General features: G+C 41.1%; 2 protein-coding genes across 2 annotated transcripts in view; one reads left to right on the forward strand and one right to left on the reverse strand.

Annotated features, from left to right (window-relative positions):
- Positions 1–14,331, forward strand: part of LOC102218803 (trinucleotide repeat-containing gene 6C protein-like) — a gene marked incomplete at its 5' end in the record, with an annotated part of 43,933 nt that extends 29,602 nt beyond the window's left edge. The window contains 13 exons of the mRNA XM_023349227.1: positions 642–857; positions 964–1,110; positions 1,306–1,425; positions 1,586–1,669; positions 1,799–2,036; positions 2,112–2,276; positions 3,387–3,563; positions 3,703–3,852; positions 4,257–4,367; positions 5,832–6,050; positions 6,817–6,890; positions 6,978–7,117; positions 7,200–14,331. Of these exons, the coding sequence (XP_023204995.1) occupies positions 642–857; positions 964–1,110; positions 1,306–1,425; positions 1,586–1,669; positions 1,799–2,036; positions 2,112–2,276; positions 3,387–3,563; positions 3,703–3,852; positions 4,257–4,367; positions 5,832–6,050; positions 6,817–6,890; positions 6,978–7,117; positions 7,200–7,602 (2,244 nt within the window). The remainder of the gene's footprint in view (positions 1–641; positions 858–963; positions 1,111–1,305; positions 1,426–1,585; positions 1,670–1,798; positions 2,037–2,111; positions 2,277–3,386; positions 3,564–3,702; positions 3,853–4,256; positions 4,368–5,831; positions 6,051–6,816; positions 6,891–6,977; positions 7,118–7,199) is intronic.
- Positions 14,332–14,476: 145 nt separating this feature from the next.
- LOC111611710 lies at positions 14,477–18,369 on the reverse strand. The gene is made up of 4 exons (XM_023349542.1): positions 18,126–18,369; positions 16,815–17,162; positions 16,635–16,741; positions 14,477–15,954 (listed from the first exon to the last, which is right to left on the reverse strand). The coding sequence occupies exons 1-4, from the start codon at positions 18,172–18,174 to the stop codon at positions 15,742–15,744; spliced, it is 717 nt and encodes a 238-aa protein (XP_023205310.1). The 5' UTR covers positions 18,175–18,369; the 3' UTR covers positions 14,477–15,741.
- Between the last annotated feature and the right edge of the window lie 395 nt (positions 18,370–18,764).

The following is an 18,764-nucleotide window of genomic DNA, read 5'->3' on the forward strand; positions in this document are numbered from 1 at the left end:
GCCATGTTGGACTTAGAAGTCTGCTTTGGTGAAAGGCTTCCACTTTTACCTTTTCACGTAGTCTTTTCCTTGTATTTCCTCTCTGAGCGTAAAGGTGCTTAATTCTGGGGACAAATACAGTTCACAATTAACAGGATCCTTCAGCCACACCTTCATGGTGGTGGATTAATAGGAAAGTTTCCTTTACTTCTCATCTATATGTTTTTTATGAATTAAAAGACATGTTACGCTTGTTGTGGTGCTTGTAAAATGTTGTATTTAATGATGTGATGTTTGGTGTGGAAAGCTTGAGCTCTACTGGCTTAGATTAAAGCATCTTTTTATAGTTTCTGTATGTATTATTTTTCTGCCACAACATAATTATGCCCTTTCTGTTGGTCTGTCGCTTACAATTCTAATCAATTACATTAAGGTTTGTGGTTGTAGCAAAAAAAATTAGAAAAATTGAAACCAATGTGAATAAATTTGCAATGTACTGCGAGAGTGACACGACCGCTCATTTGTCGCATGTTTTTTTGCGCAAACAAACGCAGCTTAGCGCCGCGTCGGCGTGTGCTTCATTTCAGTGCTTACGACATTGAAGTGGTTCGTGTGGTCGTGTCGCAGCTGCAGCACTGATGGTTTGTGTTTTTTATTTCCAGAGGGATCCAGCAGAGGAGGCTTTGAAGAGCAACAATATGAACTTGGATCAGGCCATGAGTGCCCTGCTGGAGAAGAAGACAGAGCTTGACAAGCGTGGGATCGGGACTGGCGGCCACGACTACAACGGGCTCATCAACAAGCCCATGAGTTGCCCTCGGCCTCCACTTCTCTCCAAAGACCCCTCAACAGACCCTCGCCTGCCCTTCATTGATAAGGTGATTGACATTAATAAATGTGTAAATCCGAAGGTAACTCGAGTGGAAATGATTGTGGAAAGAAATTAGGGATCACGCTGACAGGCTGTGTTGGTTTTTCGAGCAGATGCAGAGTGGAATGTTTGGTGGTGGTGGAGCAGCACAAACCCGGGCCATGCAGCAGCCGCAGCCGCCTCCTCAGCCACCAGTGCCGCCTCTCAGCTCCTCTCAGCCTAGTCTACGTGCGCAAGTGCCTCAGTTTCTCTCCCCTCAGGTATACTTACACTTAGGAAAAAATATTTACTCCTATATACCTATACCTATGTCTCTCTACATGAGCTAAAGAGTAGGTTGCGTATGAAAGTTTTTCAAGGAAAATATTCAAACTTGGCACTGGTGCCTTTTTAGCATGATCAAATCCCAACGTGCCAGTTTAATTGAGTCTTGAATGTCGATTGTGTCTCCACAGGTTCAAGCACAGCTCTTACAGTTTGCAGCAAAAAACATTGGTCTGAATCCTGCACTTTTAACCTCACCAATAAACCCTCAACATATGACCCTTCTGAATCAACTTTACCAGCTGCAACTGGTGAGACTTTCAGCTTAATCTGCTTTGCCTTTTATTATATATATATCAGAGTGTTATCCAGTCGTTTTTGAAGACTTCCCTTCAAGCTGTTCTTTTTTATTATGAGGGTAAATATTTAAAATCTTTAGAGATTTTAACCATTTTGTCACCTTCTCCACAGGCATATCAGCGTTTACAAATTCAACAGCAAATGTTGCAGGCACAGCGCAATGTTTCTGGCCCCATTCGGCAACAAGAGCAGCAAGTAAGATTTTCTCTGAGCTTCTATTCTTTCTTCCACTTCTAATCACAGAAAAATTCAGTGTGCGGGTGGAAATGTTGCACTATTCTTGTGTTAGCTGTAACTGTTGTTTCTGTTGCATCCTAATCCCAGGTTGCACGTACAATCAATAACATGCAGCAGCAGATCCAACAACACCAGCGTCAGCTGGCCCAGGCTCTGCTGATGAAACAGCAGCAACAGCAGCAGTCGTCCCACTCTGGCCTGCATCCTGGTGGGGCCAAATCCTCCCTGGATTCATATCCGGGTCACCCCCAGACTCCAGTCCTACCTGACCTGCAGACCAAAGAGCCGCAGTCATCTCCCAACACCTACAGCCCCTACGCTCTCTGTAAGTGTTTGAATGTGATTTTAAGAGAAATTGTGCTTTTACTGCATCTCTCATGTGATCTTCTTGTGCCTCCAGCTGGACTGAATCCAAACATGAATCCAAACTGTATCGATGTGGGAAGCCTTCCTATGAAGGACCCACCGCTACCGCAGTCCCGGCTGTCACAGTGGACACACCCAAACTCCATTGAAAGCCTTTCTGGAAACTCGTCTCCTCTTGAGCCCAACCTGGGAAAACATGGTGAGAGGAGATCGGGGAGCTAGTCAGGGTGGGAAAGTTTTTAGTAACGAATTCAGAGAGGTGCATTTGTTGTCATGTTAGTTTCGGAGCGCCGTGTGGTGCAGTGGTCAGAGCGGGCGCCACGTATACAGAGGCTACAGACCTCAACGCAATCCCAAGTTCGATTCCTGTCCTCTGTTCCTTTGCCGCATGTCTTTCCCTCTCTGCCACCTTCCTGCCAGATAAAATAAAGGCCACTAAAACCAAAAATAAAATAAAAAAACTGTGCTGAAAGACAGTGATAACTCTGCAAAATGCTCACTTTGACCTGGAGTTTCTACTGTCTGCAAAAGTAAATTCAATTTTACACTGAATATTGGTTTAAACTTAAACACTGCAAGTCTTACCTGTCTTAGTAAAGACCTTTGAATATTTATGTCTGTACATGGGTAAAATTAGTATTTTAAGTCAAAGTAAAACGAAGTCTGACCTTGGTGTTAATTTGGTGAGAGTATTTGGAATACCAACAGTGACATCTGCTGGTGTTAATTTAATATAGTTATCAAATTAAGCACAGTTTGTGTAGTTAATATATTTTTATTTTAACTCGCCAAGAGTTGGCCACGGAGAAAATCAAAAGGCTAGGAAAAAGGCAAAATAATGTTTGTTTTTTTATCCATTTACAATGAGAAAAAAGAAAAGATCCACAAAATATAACAACAGAACGAACATTAAATGTATTTATTCGTATGTTTTAGGAGTCCAGCTGATATTTTCCAAATTGGGTAAATTCAAATCTCCATTATAATTCAAGCATAAGTCATTTTAGTTGGTAGAAAGTATATAAATTGTCCAAAAAAAAATGTGTCCTACTCTCTAAAGTAAAGCTCATATAAGGTTGTTGATTCTTTACCGTCCTACAGCATAAATCAAGTTGTAAGTCTGCAATTAAATTCTGGTATTCTTAAGCTAATATTTCAAATATTGTTCAGATATAATCTATTTTTGATTTTGAAATCATAGGTACACATACGTTATTATTTACCCTGGAAGGAACAATCCCAAAAAGTTTCAGTTTCTTATATTTCATTCTCTAAATTTCTCACAAGGTGCCTTTGATACATTTCTCAGGTGCCAACCTCGGCCCACCTGGAAAGCCTCCTCAGTTAGACGACTCCTACAACCCCTACAACCTGATATCAAGTTCAGAGTCTCCGACCAGCCCGTTGGTTCCTCCAGAGAGCTGGGGTCAGGGCAAGAACAGCAGCGACAAGATGGCCAACGGGACAAATATCAACTGGCCTCCAGGTAGGTAACAGCTTGTGGATAACAGTGCCATTTCATATTCCAAGTCAGTTTGGAAGCTTCTTGCTCAATAAACATGAAAAGTAGTTACAAATGTTTCTTTTTGTGCTCATTTTTTGCTGTATGTGTTCCGTTGCTTCAGAGTTTTGTCCTGGTGTACCCTGGAAGGGTCTGCAGAACATCGACCCTGAGACCGACCCCAACGTGACTCCAGGCAGCGTCCCCAGCGGACCTACGATCAACACCAACATCCAAGATGTCAACCGTTACCTGCTCCGGGACAGAAGTGGAGGTAAGTCCAAAGGTCAAGGTGGTTCTTGAAGTATAAATAATAAAAAAATATATATATATCTTCACTAAAGTTTGAAAAATGTTTTTGTCACATTCCGAGGGCACCTTTTTGAGTGTTTCTGCAATATTTTTAATAGGCGTTTAATACGTGTCGAGGAGAAAACAAAAACATTACATTCAGCGGCTGCTTTCAGAAATCCTGCTTCTTCTCTTTTGTGTTCTTCATTTTCCTACTTTTAACTTCTGCTATATCCATTGCCACTTGCAAGTTGATGCTTCTCTGATCACCATTTTTAGTGTGTTTTTTTTTTTTTTTTACTTTTTATTTTTCTTTATACCATTTTCTCTCTTTGCTACTTTTTCTTTGTGTTTGTCTTTCTGTTTGTGTTGCTGACATCGGCTTAGGCTCCTCTCCCACCTCATCTCAGAGCGAGGCTCTGCCTCCGTCCACTGATTGGCCAGTCAGTGCCTACAGTAGCTCGTTCAGTCTTTCTTCCCCGGAGATGGACGACGCAGGTACACGGCTTATCCACAACCCCCTTTCCTTTTACGTTGCAGTGACTGAATCCCTGCAGACAGGCATCATTCTCTCCTCTAATATGCCTTGCAACAGCATTCAGAGATATTTACAAAAGTGGCTTTATGAAAGAGTGATGAGAAGAAAACCTTTCACACAGAAGGATTTTGGCTTTTATGACACAGTCTGTGACAAAAAAAGTAACACTTTGCATAACCCTAAACACACCATCCCTGCCTGGAAGCACAGTGGTGGCAGCATCATGCAATGTAAGCTAGTTGATCAGAAACTAAATGAAGGTAAATGCAGCGCAATCCTGGAAGAAAACCTATCAAATTCTGCAAAATATTGGAGAAAAATTTACCTTTCAATCCAAGGATTGTTGTGCCCAAAGCTCCAGCTATTTACAGAAAAAAAACATCATTGATGTCACCACTCCTTGTCAAACATGGCTTCCTCTTGGATCTATTATCCACAGCAAATTTCTTTTGCAGTTTTAATCTGAACTAGTGTGTTACCTGAAACATGTGAAGCAGAGCGGAGTGTAGACTGTTCCAGTATTTAGTCATGAACTTTTTTTGTTGTTCCTTTGTTTTTTCTTTTTTCATTACCTTAATTCTTTCCTTCTTTGTGTTCATCCTTTCTTTCTCTCCTTCATATGTTATCTTGCATTATTCCCATCTTTCCTTCTTTTCTTTTTGTGTCCTTCCTCGTCTCCTACCTCCCTCTGCTTTATGTCCTTCCTTGTATCCTTCTTTCTTGTCTTTACTTGATTCCTTATTATTTATTTGTTTCCTTCCTGGGTAACCAGTGTCTTCTTTCTTACCTCCTACCATCTTACTTTACTTCTGTTTGTTCATCCTTCCTTCTGTTGTTCATTCCACACATCCTTCCTTTCTTTCTTGTGTAAATCCTTATTTCACTTCTTCCAGTTAATGGATTTTCCAGGTCCATTGTTCAAACCTTGCCAAATGTGGAAGTAAACTTAAAAATGAACTTTACTACTTTTTTTTTTTTTTTTTTTTTAAATGACATGAAGTATGTTTGGAAAGATCAGTTATGGAAAAAATTGGGATTTTAAAAATCTCAGTATTAGAGTCAGAATTGGCATTTTTCACACTTCAAGTCCTAAATTTATCTCCCAAACCTGTTTTAAATAAAATACTTGCTGTTATCTTTTTTCATATTTTTATGTTACACCAAACATTTTATGTGCTTTCACATTGTGTGATAGAAAATGACAAGAAGAAAAGATTAACATTAACGTTTCAGAACAATATGCCAGTATTCTATTTGTAATAGGCTACCTGGTACTGCTGGAAGCTATATTTACTCAGAGGTTGGAGTTTACTTTGGACACTTTTAAACAACTTGACCGTAGCATCCCTCCTTGGGGAGTATCTGTCTTTCAGCCACCTGGTGTTGTAAGCCAACCACCTCCTTCCTCTTCTCCATCCATCCAGGCAAACTGTCAGAAATGAAATCAACCTGGTCTCCAGGTCCCATCTCTCACAGCCAGGCGTCTCTGTCCCACGAGCTTTGGAAAGTCCCCCAGGGTCCGCGGAGCAGCACCACGGCTCCTTCCCGCCCCCCACCCGGCCTCACAAACACAAAGCCCTCCTCCACCTGGGGCGGAAGCTCTCTGGGTCTGGCCCAAGGATGGAGCAGCTCTTACACCACAGGTAGCGCTTTACTGACATGTATTTGGTTCTACTACCCTGCAAAAACACAAAATCTTAGATTATTGTCTTGTTTCTAATGCAAATATCTTAGTACACTTGAAATAAGAGAAAACGGAATTACAACTAACTTTGAGCAAGATACAGGTGTTTGTTTTAGGTCAATAATTCCTTAATATTGGTTTAAAAAGGTAATAGTTAAGGAATTTTAAGAAATTATTGACTTAAAACAAGCTCATGTTTGTTGCTAAAAAGTTACTTCTAAGTTAATTTTGTCTTTTTTCAGATGTCCTAAGATATTTGAAATATAAAACAAATATCTAGAAACTAAACAACAAATACTGGGAAAGATTTTGTGATTTGCAGTATAGGACTGATTTTGAGGTTCGTGAAAATAATAAGTTAAAAAACAAGAGAAACAGACATCAAAGTGTTATTCTGCTCCAAAATGTGGAATCTCTCTAAGTGAAATCCTGGAGCTGTACTAATGTTTTTGTGAAGTAATGAAGTGCGCAAAGAGTAAGAGATACTTTTATGTGGCTTACATCACGTTGTTGAGCGTTCAGAGCGGGCGGGTCTTAGCGGGAGTCGTAATCTTGAAAATATGAGGATGACTTGTTGTGGTTGAACATGTCAAACTGACTTTTTAGTGACTTTTTATCAACTCCACCCATCCACCTTTAGACTTTTTGGTTTCACAGCAACCTGAAAAGTATGAAGCTGCGTGTAAACAGATGTCTGATTTTTGCTGCTCTCCCTTTCATCGCAGCAGGTACCACATGGAGTACGGACAGCCCCACCAGGACCAGCAGCTGGCTGGTTCTGAGGAACCTAACGCCACAGGTAACGGTTTCCTCCTCGGGTTTCTCTCTTCTCATGATGTAGGAATTGACTTCTCATTCAGACATACTTTTATTTTTTTCCCCCCAGATTGACGGTTCCACTCTGCGTACGCTGTGCATGCAGCACGGCCCCCTCATCACATTCCACCTCAACCTGACACAGGGAAACGCTGTGGTTCGCTACAGCTCCAAGGACGAAGCCGCCAAAGCTCAGAAGTCTCTGCACATGTACGTCGCCGAAGCTTTAGAGCTTTACGAGCTTCATACCCTAAAGAGTTTTAACACTTGAGTCATCTGTGTCTCCATCCAGGTGTGTGCTGGGGAACACCACCATTCTAGCAGAGTTCGCCGGGGAAGAGGAGGTGAACCGCTTCTTTGCACAGGGCCAGTCGCTCGGCGGGACGACCAGCTGGCAGGCCACCCCGGGAACCAATCAGACCAGGATGGGTGGCTCCGGATCCGGAGTTGCTCATCCCATTGGTCACTCACCCCACTGGAACAACAACAACAACAGCGGCGGCGGTGGCGGCGGCAGCAGTGGCGGGCTCGGAGCAGGCGGAACTAAAACGGGCGGGGAGTTGCTCTGGGGAGGCGTTCAGCAGTATTCCAGCCTGTGGGGACCCCCGAGCGGCGAGGAGGGACGAGTCATGGGGAGCCCCACGCCAATCAATACGCTGCTGCCTGGCGACCTGCTGAGTGGAGAGTCCATGTAGGAGGAAAAACTGACAAAGAGGAGCAAAAACCTTGCAAATCAGTGTGGAGATAATCAAGTGTGGATGTGAAGACGAGGAGGAGAGTCGAGGGAGGACAAGGCTTCATATTCGCTGCTTGGCTTTGTCCGCCTCCTCTGCTCTTTTTTTTTTTTCCTTTTTTGCGTGTGTTAAACGGCATTTCAGTCGCAGTTATTTTGTGTGGGTTTCGGATCCCAGAGTTTCATTTATCAAAGAACGAAGAAAAAAACATTTTACAGAAACAAGCGGGGAAGTCGCTGTTTTAAACAAACTCGAGTCGACTGACATGGCGACAAGCTGCCATCTTTATTCTGGTGGGATCCCTCACTGCCTTTTCAGGCGATCATAATGCACCTCAAGAGATCCATGGAGAAAGGCATCATTCCCAAAGTTCTAATAAAACCCTCCAATCAGAGTGGGTGTCGCACGGTCAGCCGGTCCAGACCCAACATTTGTTTCTGTCAGCACTAATATTAGCCTTAAACTGTTTCCTGCCCTGCTATCCACGCTCACTCTTTACTCGGTAAAGAAGCTTACGGAGAACTTGCACACCCTTATTTCTGAGCCAGTGAAACCTGAGTGGAAAGTACATGCTGCTGCAGCTCACGACGTCAGTGCATTTGAGTTTTTTCCCCCCCACAGTTGGATCAAGGTGTCCCCCTCCCCCCAACCAACACATCACTCAAAGGGAATGATGCAACTTTGTTCGCCTTGCTCAAGCCATTTATTTTTGTAGTATTTTTTATGATTTGTTTTCTTGAACCATTGCAAAACAAAGCTTAGAAAATTATGTTACTCAAATGTGTCTGTCAACCGTCTCTGGTGGGTGGATGTACATATGAAGAGATGAACCACTGCTAATACAAAGGAACTGTAAAAAGACAAACACGATGATGCACCTCAGCCTGTCTATGGGCTCTTTTATGTTTTTTTGCAGTTTGGTCTCAGACTGTCTCAGTGACATTTTGGGAGAAATAAAAAAAAAAAAACAACCTCAAATTGTTCCTTCCCCCTGCGCCGCGCGCCCACTCCACCTGCAAAACCCACCATTTCAAGCGACGTGCAATATAAGCCACAGACTCTACCGTCCAAGCACCCTACGACTGAGAGCAGACTGTAAGGAAAGAGTGAACTGCGAACACTTTATCTGCCCTCAGAAAGAGAGGAAAAAACTGCCACTACTACCCTTTATCTCCCCTTAGAGAGAGTGTGAACTCAGGAGAGTAGCAAGCTGGTCTTCAACCATTTTCTGTCCAAGACACAAGGACTTCTATACAAAGCACTTCTTCAGCCAGCCACCTCTCCATAAGACTTGTGTGTGTGATTTTATGTGTGCGCATGTGTGTGTGTTTGGGAAGAAGGCAACAAACCAAATTCAGAGGAGCTTGTTTTCTTTTCCCCTCACCCAGAAGACAAGATCACTTTTTTTTGTCCGCATTTGCTTCAGTTTTAAGAAAAAAAAAAGGAAAAAAAAGAGGCAAAGACTTGTGAATAGGTGGTCTGTTATAGCACTTAACGAGAGCGCCGCTGCTCCTTATACCCTCAACGCCAACGAACAGAAGGAAGGTGAAGCGACACTGGCAAATAAAAACTGCAAAAAGACTTCAAAGCAATCTGCTCAGTGGCTTCTCTGTGTACTTATTTTTTAACTTGACATGGATGTGAACTTTGTTTTTCCTTCTTAAGTCAGTGGGACCAGAGGATGTCAAACACGGTAGCAAAGTGAAGGGAAATGCAAAGAAAACTCAAAGCGCTCATCCTCACCTTCTTCTTTTTTTATATCAAAGTAAACATCACTGTTAACATTGCAACTTTGAGAACTTTTTACGCCTTGGTGTCTGGGATCGCTCAGCTGGATCCGGCAGGGAGGATCGCCGTCTCGTCCTTGTTTTTGTGTTTTTCTTTTTGGAGGCCCAACCAACCGGTGTGATAGTGTGGCCACTGAGTGCCTGCCTGCTGCAGAGAGCAGAGCTGCAGCAGCCCTCACCTTTCCCTCCCCGTTGCCTCCTCCCTCACCTGCCCTCCTCCCTGCTGATCCCTCCTCTCCCTCCTTCGCCTTCGCGCCGGGAGGAGCTCGGAAATTACTACTACTGCTACTATGTCAGAGCATGTCCTCAGCAAACGCCACTTCCACTGTCTGTCTTTCTCCTGCAAACATCACTTTAGTCAAAGATCAAAGTCATTTGAGTGTTTTGGGGTTTATCTTTTGGTTTGTACTTAACTGAATTGCCATGATGCATTTATTTTATTGCTGAAGTTGTTGATGACAGTTTCTGATACGTGTGGGTCAGGAGATTCTCAACCTTGGCGAAAAATACTACGGTTTCACAGTATCAAGGTACTACCAAAAGATCTCATAATAAAAATGTGTTACAGGATCCAGATGCTCTTATTTAAACCAGAAAAGCATTAATTAGACCCACTGCTGCTAAAACAAATTGACATTTTGGTCATAATTAGAATTTAGGGCTACGCAATATTTAGAAAACAGAAGATTTTGACTTTTACTGTTGAATGTTGGGATCAATTGGAAATTACTTGTGTTTTCCCATCATTGTCCCTGAGTTTGATCATCTCTGTCAATAAGATACCTATCAGTGTATATTGACATGCAGCGTGTGGTCGCATTACATTTAACTCACCAAATAATGCATTCAGCCCGTCCTTTACGATTGCAGTTTTGTATCGTATTATGGTTCCAATTGCAATTTGAAATGTTGTGCAGCTCTGTTGTATTTTCTACAATATGAATTCCTTTTTATTCCAATGTAGACCTCAGAAAATATTTACCGACTAAATTCAGTTGTAAACTGTTTTATTATGCAGAATATTGAACCACTTTGTCATTCTACTTCAAGTGTAACAAGTTGATATTAGTCGGGCTATCTGATCTTGTAGCTAGCTTAAAGCTAGCTGCCTGACAGTTGCTTTTAGCTTGTACGTTAGCAGCAATAATGTACTTCTATTAATGATGAACGTGTCTGTGTTCATGCTATGTTAAGCCAGAGAAATGCAGCCTCATGGGGGTCATTAATGTGCTGGTTTGTACACTATTAGGAAAACTTTAAAAATGGAGCGAGGAATTTCTCACTAGGATATCAATTCTTTTTGATATCCTTGTACCTTTTTGGGAAAAACAATGGTGGACTCTTTAAGAACAATTATTGCCCCGCTTTGGATAGGAGTATTACTGTCACTGCCGATGCACGACACTATTTTCACTATTGAGCGAACTGGGTTGTATGAATTAAGCCTTAATAAGACTGATGGGTGGCTCTCCTTTAGTTTCCATACTTGGTCTGTCTGTAATTTCTGCAACCAGACATATTTCCTAACAGCCAAACTTTTCTCTTGTCTCAGCATTGGAAAGATGTAGTAGACAACTCTCATTCAGCTGGTGGCAGTGCGCAGCAACAAGCAGGGGAGGGGCAACGCTGTTAATCAATGCTCTGTACGGAAAACACTGGTCACTCCTGCGCTTCCTCTGGCATGTTAAGATGACTTTTTACACTCCGATTGTACCTTGATACTGGAAACCAGTCCATGCCTAGCTTCTGATTGTTTATGATGATCATTTCTTTGCTTTCAAATACTGGTCTTTATGCAGTGTTCAGCATCCCTCCTGTCCCTTCCTGCCGCCTCCCGAGCAGAACCGGCGCGCAGTTCCACTGGTACGCCTCAGCAGGCGGCTAAAAGCGTAATCGGACCTGCGTGCGGTCGGCCTTGTTCTGCCGTGGACAGGCTTCACTCACGTTGAACTCTGGGAGCGCTCTGTCACACTTAGAGCCACCTCGACTGACAGCAAGCCTTCCATTTCTATGCAAACGACAAAAGGAGGTGTTTGTCCGCAGCAATCCTCTACATCTGCCAGTCTCCACTTCTCCTCTCACAACTTGTATTACCAGGCAGCTTCTCCTGAAACCTCACTGGGTTCAAATGTAGGGGACACTGAAAGAGAGTCCCACTTCTCTTTAGATTGACACTAAACAACCTGCTGGAGATTCTATTTGTTGGCCGTTGCGCCTTCAGGCTGGTGCCAACAGGATCGCTGGTATCTACTTCCAATTTCTCACATTGTCATTTATGTTAGATTAAAGGAGTCATTGCTGATGGGCCGTACCCATCGGGCCGCTGGAGAAGCAGAAGGGCAGGACAGATGATGCTGGTCTTTGAGGAACAGTGGACTGGAATATATATTTTTTTTAATTTTTATTTTTTTAGAGGCTGCAGTAGGAGGAGGAGGTGGGAAGGGGGTCCGAGGGAGGTCCCTGTATGTGTCTGTGCACTGTTTATGGGTCACATCGGGTACATCTCTTTAAAAACCAAAAACATTTTTTTTTTCTTTTTATCATCAAGATTTTCACAAAAACTAGAAACTACAAAAAAAAAGAAGAAGAAAAAAGCTGCGCACTCAGAAGCTGAGACGCATCTCAAGTTTGGTACCAAGTCTTAAAAAAAAAAAAAAAAAAAACTAAAAAAACCTTTGGGGATTTGCCCTCTTCCAGAGTCGCCTTGGACGTGCGTCGTTCAACAAAAAAAAAAAAAAAAACAATCACTTTTTGCCTGTGCTGTTTGTTCGTGAGATTGTTCCTGAAAACCTGCATTAATGAACTCCACACTGGACTTTAATCATTGGAGCTGGTGTTGAAGTTGAGGGGTGGGGGAAGGTGGGTCAGGGGGTCGACTCTCAGATGTGGATTTCTCGGCGCAGCACCAGCACTGAGAGCCTCTCTCCCACATCCTCATCTGCACTCTTATCTACCTGTAAAGTGTCGGAAATCGGATGCTCTCCCTACTTTTTACATGTTTTTATTATTATTATTATTAATTTTGAAGGCAACTGGAGCTCGAGTAAAACCTGCTTCATAATCACAGATCAGACATTAGTCTGAGAAGGGACCCAAGAAATCAAAGGACTGGGTTGAATATGCACATGCTAGCTCATACACAATATACAACCAAGAGTACATAATGGATGTGTGTGGCTAGACTTGACCCGTTTTCCCACTTTTACTCCCTTTGCTTCATCCCTTCCCATTTGTTTCCCAGATGACGAGATCATAAACATATCAGAGTAATACAGAATAATGAGAACAAATACTTGAATCAAAAAAGAAGCGCCAATAATGTAATGTGAACACTTTTTTTGTAGTTTTTTTTTTTTATTCGCCTGATTCATACACTTCAGAGATTTTGACAGCGTCTGTTCAGAGTTACTAAAATTTGAAATGTCTGAAAACAAAGATTGATTATTAAGGCAAATTTTACATCTTATCAGAGTGTTTGCACAAGGCTGCTTGTACTGTATGAATGAATGTCTGTCAGGTGTAAAAACACGTACAGGTGCATTTTGGTACACTGGAAGGACATCAAAACTAAATCAAACACAGATTTATTGTGCGGGGGTCATTTTTTATTTGTTTATTTCTGGTCATTTTGATGATTGTTTTTAAGTGCACACTATGACTAGGCCCTTTCAAGGTCCTCCCAAGATTATTGTCTTGAACACAAATCCACCCAGTGTTGTTCGCTGAAGTCCCGAAGCCTTAGAAATATCTTCGTATCTCTTTCCAGACTGTTAGTTTGAGATCTTTTTAGCCTCCTTTACTCTCAGAAAGGTACTGGTTAAGTCAAATTGAACTCAGCTTTCCAAAAAGATGGTTAGTAACAGTCATTATTTGAGAGAGAGGTGATTACTTTTTCACATGTACTCATGATTTCAAAACTGCTTTTGCATTTCTTCAGTTTACCTTTGTCACTTTGAAAGTTGAGTGGAAGGAAAAAGTACAAAATCAATAGGGAGAATTCCCTGTTCCTCATAATGATCAAAATTAACAGAAATAAGCACCAAACGCATAAATCTGTTAGTTTCACTTCTTTAATTGTAAACAGAAATAAACTTTTTGACACCATTCTGATTTATTGAGATGCACCTGTATGAGAGCTTGTGATTACTGCGGAGAACCTCCTCCGCCTCGTATTTCTTTTCATTTCAGTATACTTTTTTTTTTTTTTGCTTGTCAGAAACTATATTGTAATGTTGTAACTAGCCTCTAGCGTTGCACTGAGCGTCGACCTCACCCCTCGCCCAGCTACATGAACAACATGATACAAGTACTGAAGGGGACACAGGGGGACAGTTCACGTGTAAATGTTTACTCAAGGACTAAAATAAGTGTGTGTGTTTTGGTTTTTTTTTGTTGTTGTTGTTTTTTTCTTATGTAATGTTTTATCTACCTTAGTGGCTTTCATTGTGGAATAATCCAAGAAAGTATGGATCATTATTGAGTATTGCACCATTTTTCAGACTGTAAACTTTAAAAATAAAAAAAATCATATATGTAAAAAAAAAAAATTAAAAATACAGCAAAAAAAAAAAAAAGTATTTTACAGACCTGTGGCCATAGATTGGAGGTAGAGGGACTTTAACTCTCCCGAATCTGAGCAAACGGAGAGTGAAGAGCGAGACATCAGACCGAGCCTTGGCTTCTAGGGCTCACCTCAGAGGTGCCTACCTTTCTGTTTTGTTTTTTTTTTATTTTGTTTTAAGTCCTGTCATCTTTTGTTTTTCTTTTCCTGCAAGGCCACTGACAGTTTACAGTTTTATTTCTTCAGCAAAACAAAGGAGGAATCAAACCACACGAATGTTGGAAGAAGAAAGCAAAAGGACAAATGCTTCCATTTTAAAAAGAAAAAAAAAAAAACACTTTACACAAATGAAGATTTCCTGTGCTACTTTCAGAACTCTGGGATTGAACAGTGTTGTCTTGTTCTGTTAACCTTCTTCCTTTTGTGTTGATGTCGATTTCATGAACTTATCTGTTTGGTTTTTTTTAATTGTTGATTATGTATTATGTTTTTTTTTTTCCTTTGTAGAAAAAGAAAAGGAAAAAAAAAAGGCTCACTATCTTGCACACACACGATTAAAGTGGATCTTGTCTCAGGAAAGCCAGGGTTCCAGAGTACCAACTCCACGCCATTTTAATGTACATTTTTATGTATGATGAGTTTAAAAAAAGAAGAAAAAAAAATGACAGAATTTTAAGCACTGAAAGTTATGGATTTCAGAAGAAAATACCTTTTCTTTTTTTGTTTCTAAATCCGTAGCAGTTACATAATAACCAAATAATGGACTTTTAAACAAAAATGGAGTGCTTTATAATATAAATCTATATATTAAAATTGCTTTACTTTTAAAAACAAAAGTGGTCAATGAGTTTGAAAAAAAAAGACAAAAAAATATGGTGAATAACATGCAAATGCTGTATGTTTGAATCTTTGTGTTTTTCTTAATGAGGTCCCATCCTGACTGAATCAGGAACATTGTGCATTAATCTTTCTGTCTCTCTCGTTCTCCCGCTGCGGGTATTATTATTATTATTATTATTATTATTAATAGATTAATCAGACTTGTTTTGGAGCATTTTTGTTTCAGATCTTTTTGGAGGATGTAATGTGAAACATGAGCTGGTTGTAAAAGGATCATGAATCTATGCACAAGTGTTGGGCGGGGCAGAAGGTAAACGGGGGTCTGGGGGATTTTATGGCCCGCTTCTTCTAAGTGGCTGTTTTATTGCAGGGGTTCTGATGTGTTTTTATGTGTTTTAGTTGTTCTCTAAGGGGACAAACGGATGGGTGGGGTGAAGCCCACCACCTCCAGCTTCCCCCCTGGTCCCTCTTCAGATTGACCTAGCGCTACATCGCCATGCTGTGTATTCCTAAACCAATGAGCATCTCACACTTTAGCACTGTGGGATTCTAGCCTGTCACCCTCACGGGTTTTTGATCTTTGTTTCCTTTCCTCAGTTTTGTGTTTTGGAGGGTGGGAGGTGGGATTAGGGCTGCTTTTTTTTTTGCCTTTTTTTTTAAATAAGTAAAAATGTTGTTACTGAGAGTTAATGAGAAGTCAGTGGCTTGTAATGTTTTATTTTTGTTTTCTCTGTATATCTTTCTCCTCATAGAATGTGATTGTTAAATGACATGCACCGAAACAAATGTTTTCATGAACTATGGAGCTTCTTTCAAATATTAATAAAATAGCATTTTTTTTCTTGTCCGTTTGGCTGTCTTTGTTTTTATTGACCACGTTGACGTCACTTCCTGTCGGTGTGTTGCCGAAGTTCACACTCTGACGGCCAGCTGTCGGGGACAGGCGTAGTAGTTGTCCTGTGGCTGCCGGATGTTTGGGTTGGCGTAAACTGGGAAGTTGACTTCCTCCGGTTGCGGAGAGGCTTCCTGGGTTATTTTGGGGCTTCCTGCGCTCTGCTGCTTCCTGCTCATTTCCTCATAGATGGGAGAATGAGGCTGCGGTGGGCGATGATGCCTTAATCTTACCTACAAAACAAATATATCTTCAGAAACTGTATATCATCAAGCTGCTTGAAAGATAAGCCAGAAAGCAGCCTGTTCTGTCCTACCGTCACAAACGCAAACTTAATTGTGTTCGGTCAGATCAGACTGAGATTGAGCTTCTGAAAATCTTGTCTTCCACCAGAAAACAAAAAAGGATAACTTACTTAGAAATTATAGAGGTTTTGCAACTGAAGTGTTATTCAAATTGTGCTTTATTTTTCTTTTGTTTGTTTTTTCTCAATGTCATCAGTTGGGAAAAGTGAAGAATAATTTCTGTGATGAAATAAGCATCAATTTTTGTTAAAGATGTTGGAGCCAAAAGAAATAAAAATCAGAATATTTGTTCTACCAACCAAACCTCAATCCTTAATACTACATTTTCTGTAAAATGTCACATAATTTTGATTGCTTAGCGTTTTCTGGAAATAAAATATATTAGGATTGTAGTTATTTTTACCTTTGTGATGATTTGAGAATATTTTATTACATTATAATCAGTCTTCATTAGCTGCTCCAAATAAGCAGATGGCTTAAATAATGATTTTCATTTTCAGTTATGTCTCCCTTGAAGAGCTGCTTTAGAGATTTATGTCAGGAAAACAGATCAGAGAGAAAATCTATTTGCTAAATCTGCAATTGAAATGAATAAAATTACTACTCACACATTTCTCCATGGCCAACAAGCTCACTGTCAGCAGGAGAAGGCCTGCTGCTGCAGAGATGGTGAGGAGCAGAGGGATGTAACCATGAGAGCACCCACATGACCTCCCTGTGCCAGAAACACATCATTATTACAATAAATCTGTCTACCTATTTAATTTAAACTGCCGTGAGCTACATACCTTCCACCAGCAGGAAGTACCTTTGTGCCCCGAGGAGGACCTGATCTGAGCTGTTCTGTCTGTAACTCAGCTCCCACATGTAAAGTCCCGTATCACTCAGCTGCAGGTGAGAGATGCTAACGTTGATCCTTGGCGAGTTCAGCCCCCCGCTGAGCTGCAGACGGGCCCCGCGCTCTGGGTCCTTCCTGACTGTGCTGCCCTCGGCCACAGAGAGCAGAGTGGTCTGGTTCTGGGGGCCGCGGTGGTACAGATGGAGTCCCACCAGATGACCCCGTTCCTGCTGAGGGGTGCAGGAGAGAACCAGAGACCGGTCCTCTGCCAGCCGCTGAAAGATCACCTCTGCACAGGCTGAGAAAAAAAGTAACAAGTGTCAGCCGCTGGTAAAATACAAACACCGTATGTTAGTTCATTCATTTAGATCATGGTTCCAACAGTAGCAAAGAGTGTCCACCTGTGTGTTTTAATCTTAGTATAGTTCCAAGGAGCAGCAGAGGAAGCCCATGTTCCATTTAGAAAACATACAGATAGCTGGACTTTTAAAAATCTTTTTGCAATTTGCTACACAGGAAACAAAGGGTGCTCTGGCCAGATGATGAAATTAAAATGGACATTTTGGACCCACACAGTTGGTAATACATATTTATAGTTGCTTGCTGCTGCATATGATATACATATGTAGCAGAAAACTAATACTGCACATTGAAGGGACAGAGGAGATGATCAGGATGGAGCGAAGAGCAGGACAATCCTGTAAGACAACTTGCAAAAACCTTAAGATTGAGATAGAAGTTGACCTTCCAGAAGGTCAATGACTATGAAGATACAGCTGGAGATACAGTTTAAACCAAAGCATCTTCATGTGTTAAAATGGTCTAGTCAAATCCAGTACTGAATCAATTAGAGAATCTGTGAAAATTCCTCTTTACTGATGCTTTTCATCCAATCTGACTGAACTTGAACTACTGAGAAAAAAGATTGAATGAAAATGTTAGGGTCTTTAATGGATAATCGCGATAAGTGCTTCATTGCTGGAGTCAAAACACTTGATCATCGAGAGGGATGTAAATCATTTTTGACATGCTCTTTTTTTGTTAAAGTATAAGCAAAAGCAGATGTAATCACTTTTGTACAATCTTATTAAGTTGTTATAATTTTAAATCAGAAACAAACTTTGTTACTAAATGAAAAGCAAACAAACAAAAACTAAATGTGTCAGTTGGCTTGACCACTGAGGCCGACTCACATTTGTTAAAACAAAGTTTAAATAACTTTACTTAGCGGTTTCTGTGTGGAAAGTTTAAATCACCTTACCTTCAAAGAGCTGAATTAGGAGGAGAACAAACTGTAGATGTGTCTTCATGGTGTTAGCATTTAAAGAAAACCTGACAAATATTCTAGAGTCAGGTCATAACGTAGTCGTCCCCCGCTCTGCTTTCTGCTGCGAGGCGTTTGGGACGACCCTTTGGTTCTTATTGTTCCTCACCCTGAAGAACAGGAAGGCAGCCTCAAAGCAAGAGCAGCTGTTAGAACACAGTGGTTGGTCTGCACACAGCCAGGCAGCAGATGAAAGGTCTGAAATGATGCACAGAAACAGGGTGGGAAACCACAGAGTTTAAGAAACTACTTCTATGGGAGAAAATACAAAAAGCATCTTTTTTTTTTCCATTTCTGACCTCACTAAATAAAAAGAGAGCTAATTTTCTTCCAGCTGGGGAACCGTCCTGCTTGTACCTTTGATTGGCCCTGTTTGTTTGTTTGTTTGTGGTTTTTTTATGAAAAAATGGTTGAATTAATGTAAGTTTGGAAAATGAAGTTCAAACGTGGTATCCAAACTGACGCATTACTGCCATCTTCTGGATCAAACCCTCAACACACTTCTGATACATATTTAAAAACAACAGGATCCTGCAAAAATTAAAAAAATTTAAAAATTAATTAAATAATATATCC

This window comes from Xiphophorus maculatus, chromosome 16, assembly GCF_002775205.1.
Source record: "Xiphophorus maculatus strain JP 163 A chromosome 16, X_maculatus-5.0-male, whole genome shotgun sequence".
Lineage (NCBI taxonomy): Eukaryota > Metazoa > Chordata > Actinopteri > Cyprinodontiformes > Poeciliidae > Xiphophorus > Xiphophorus maculatus.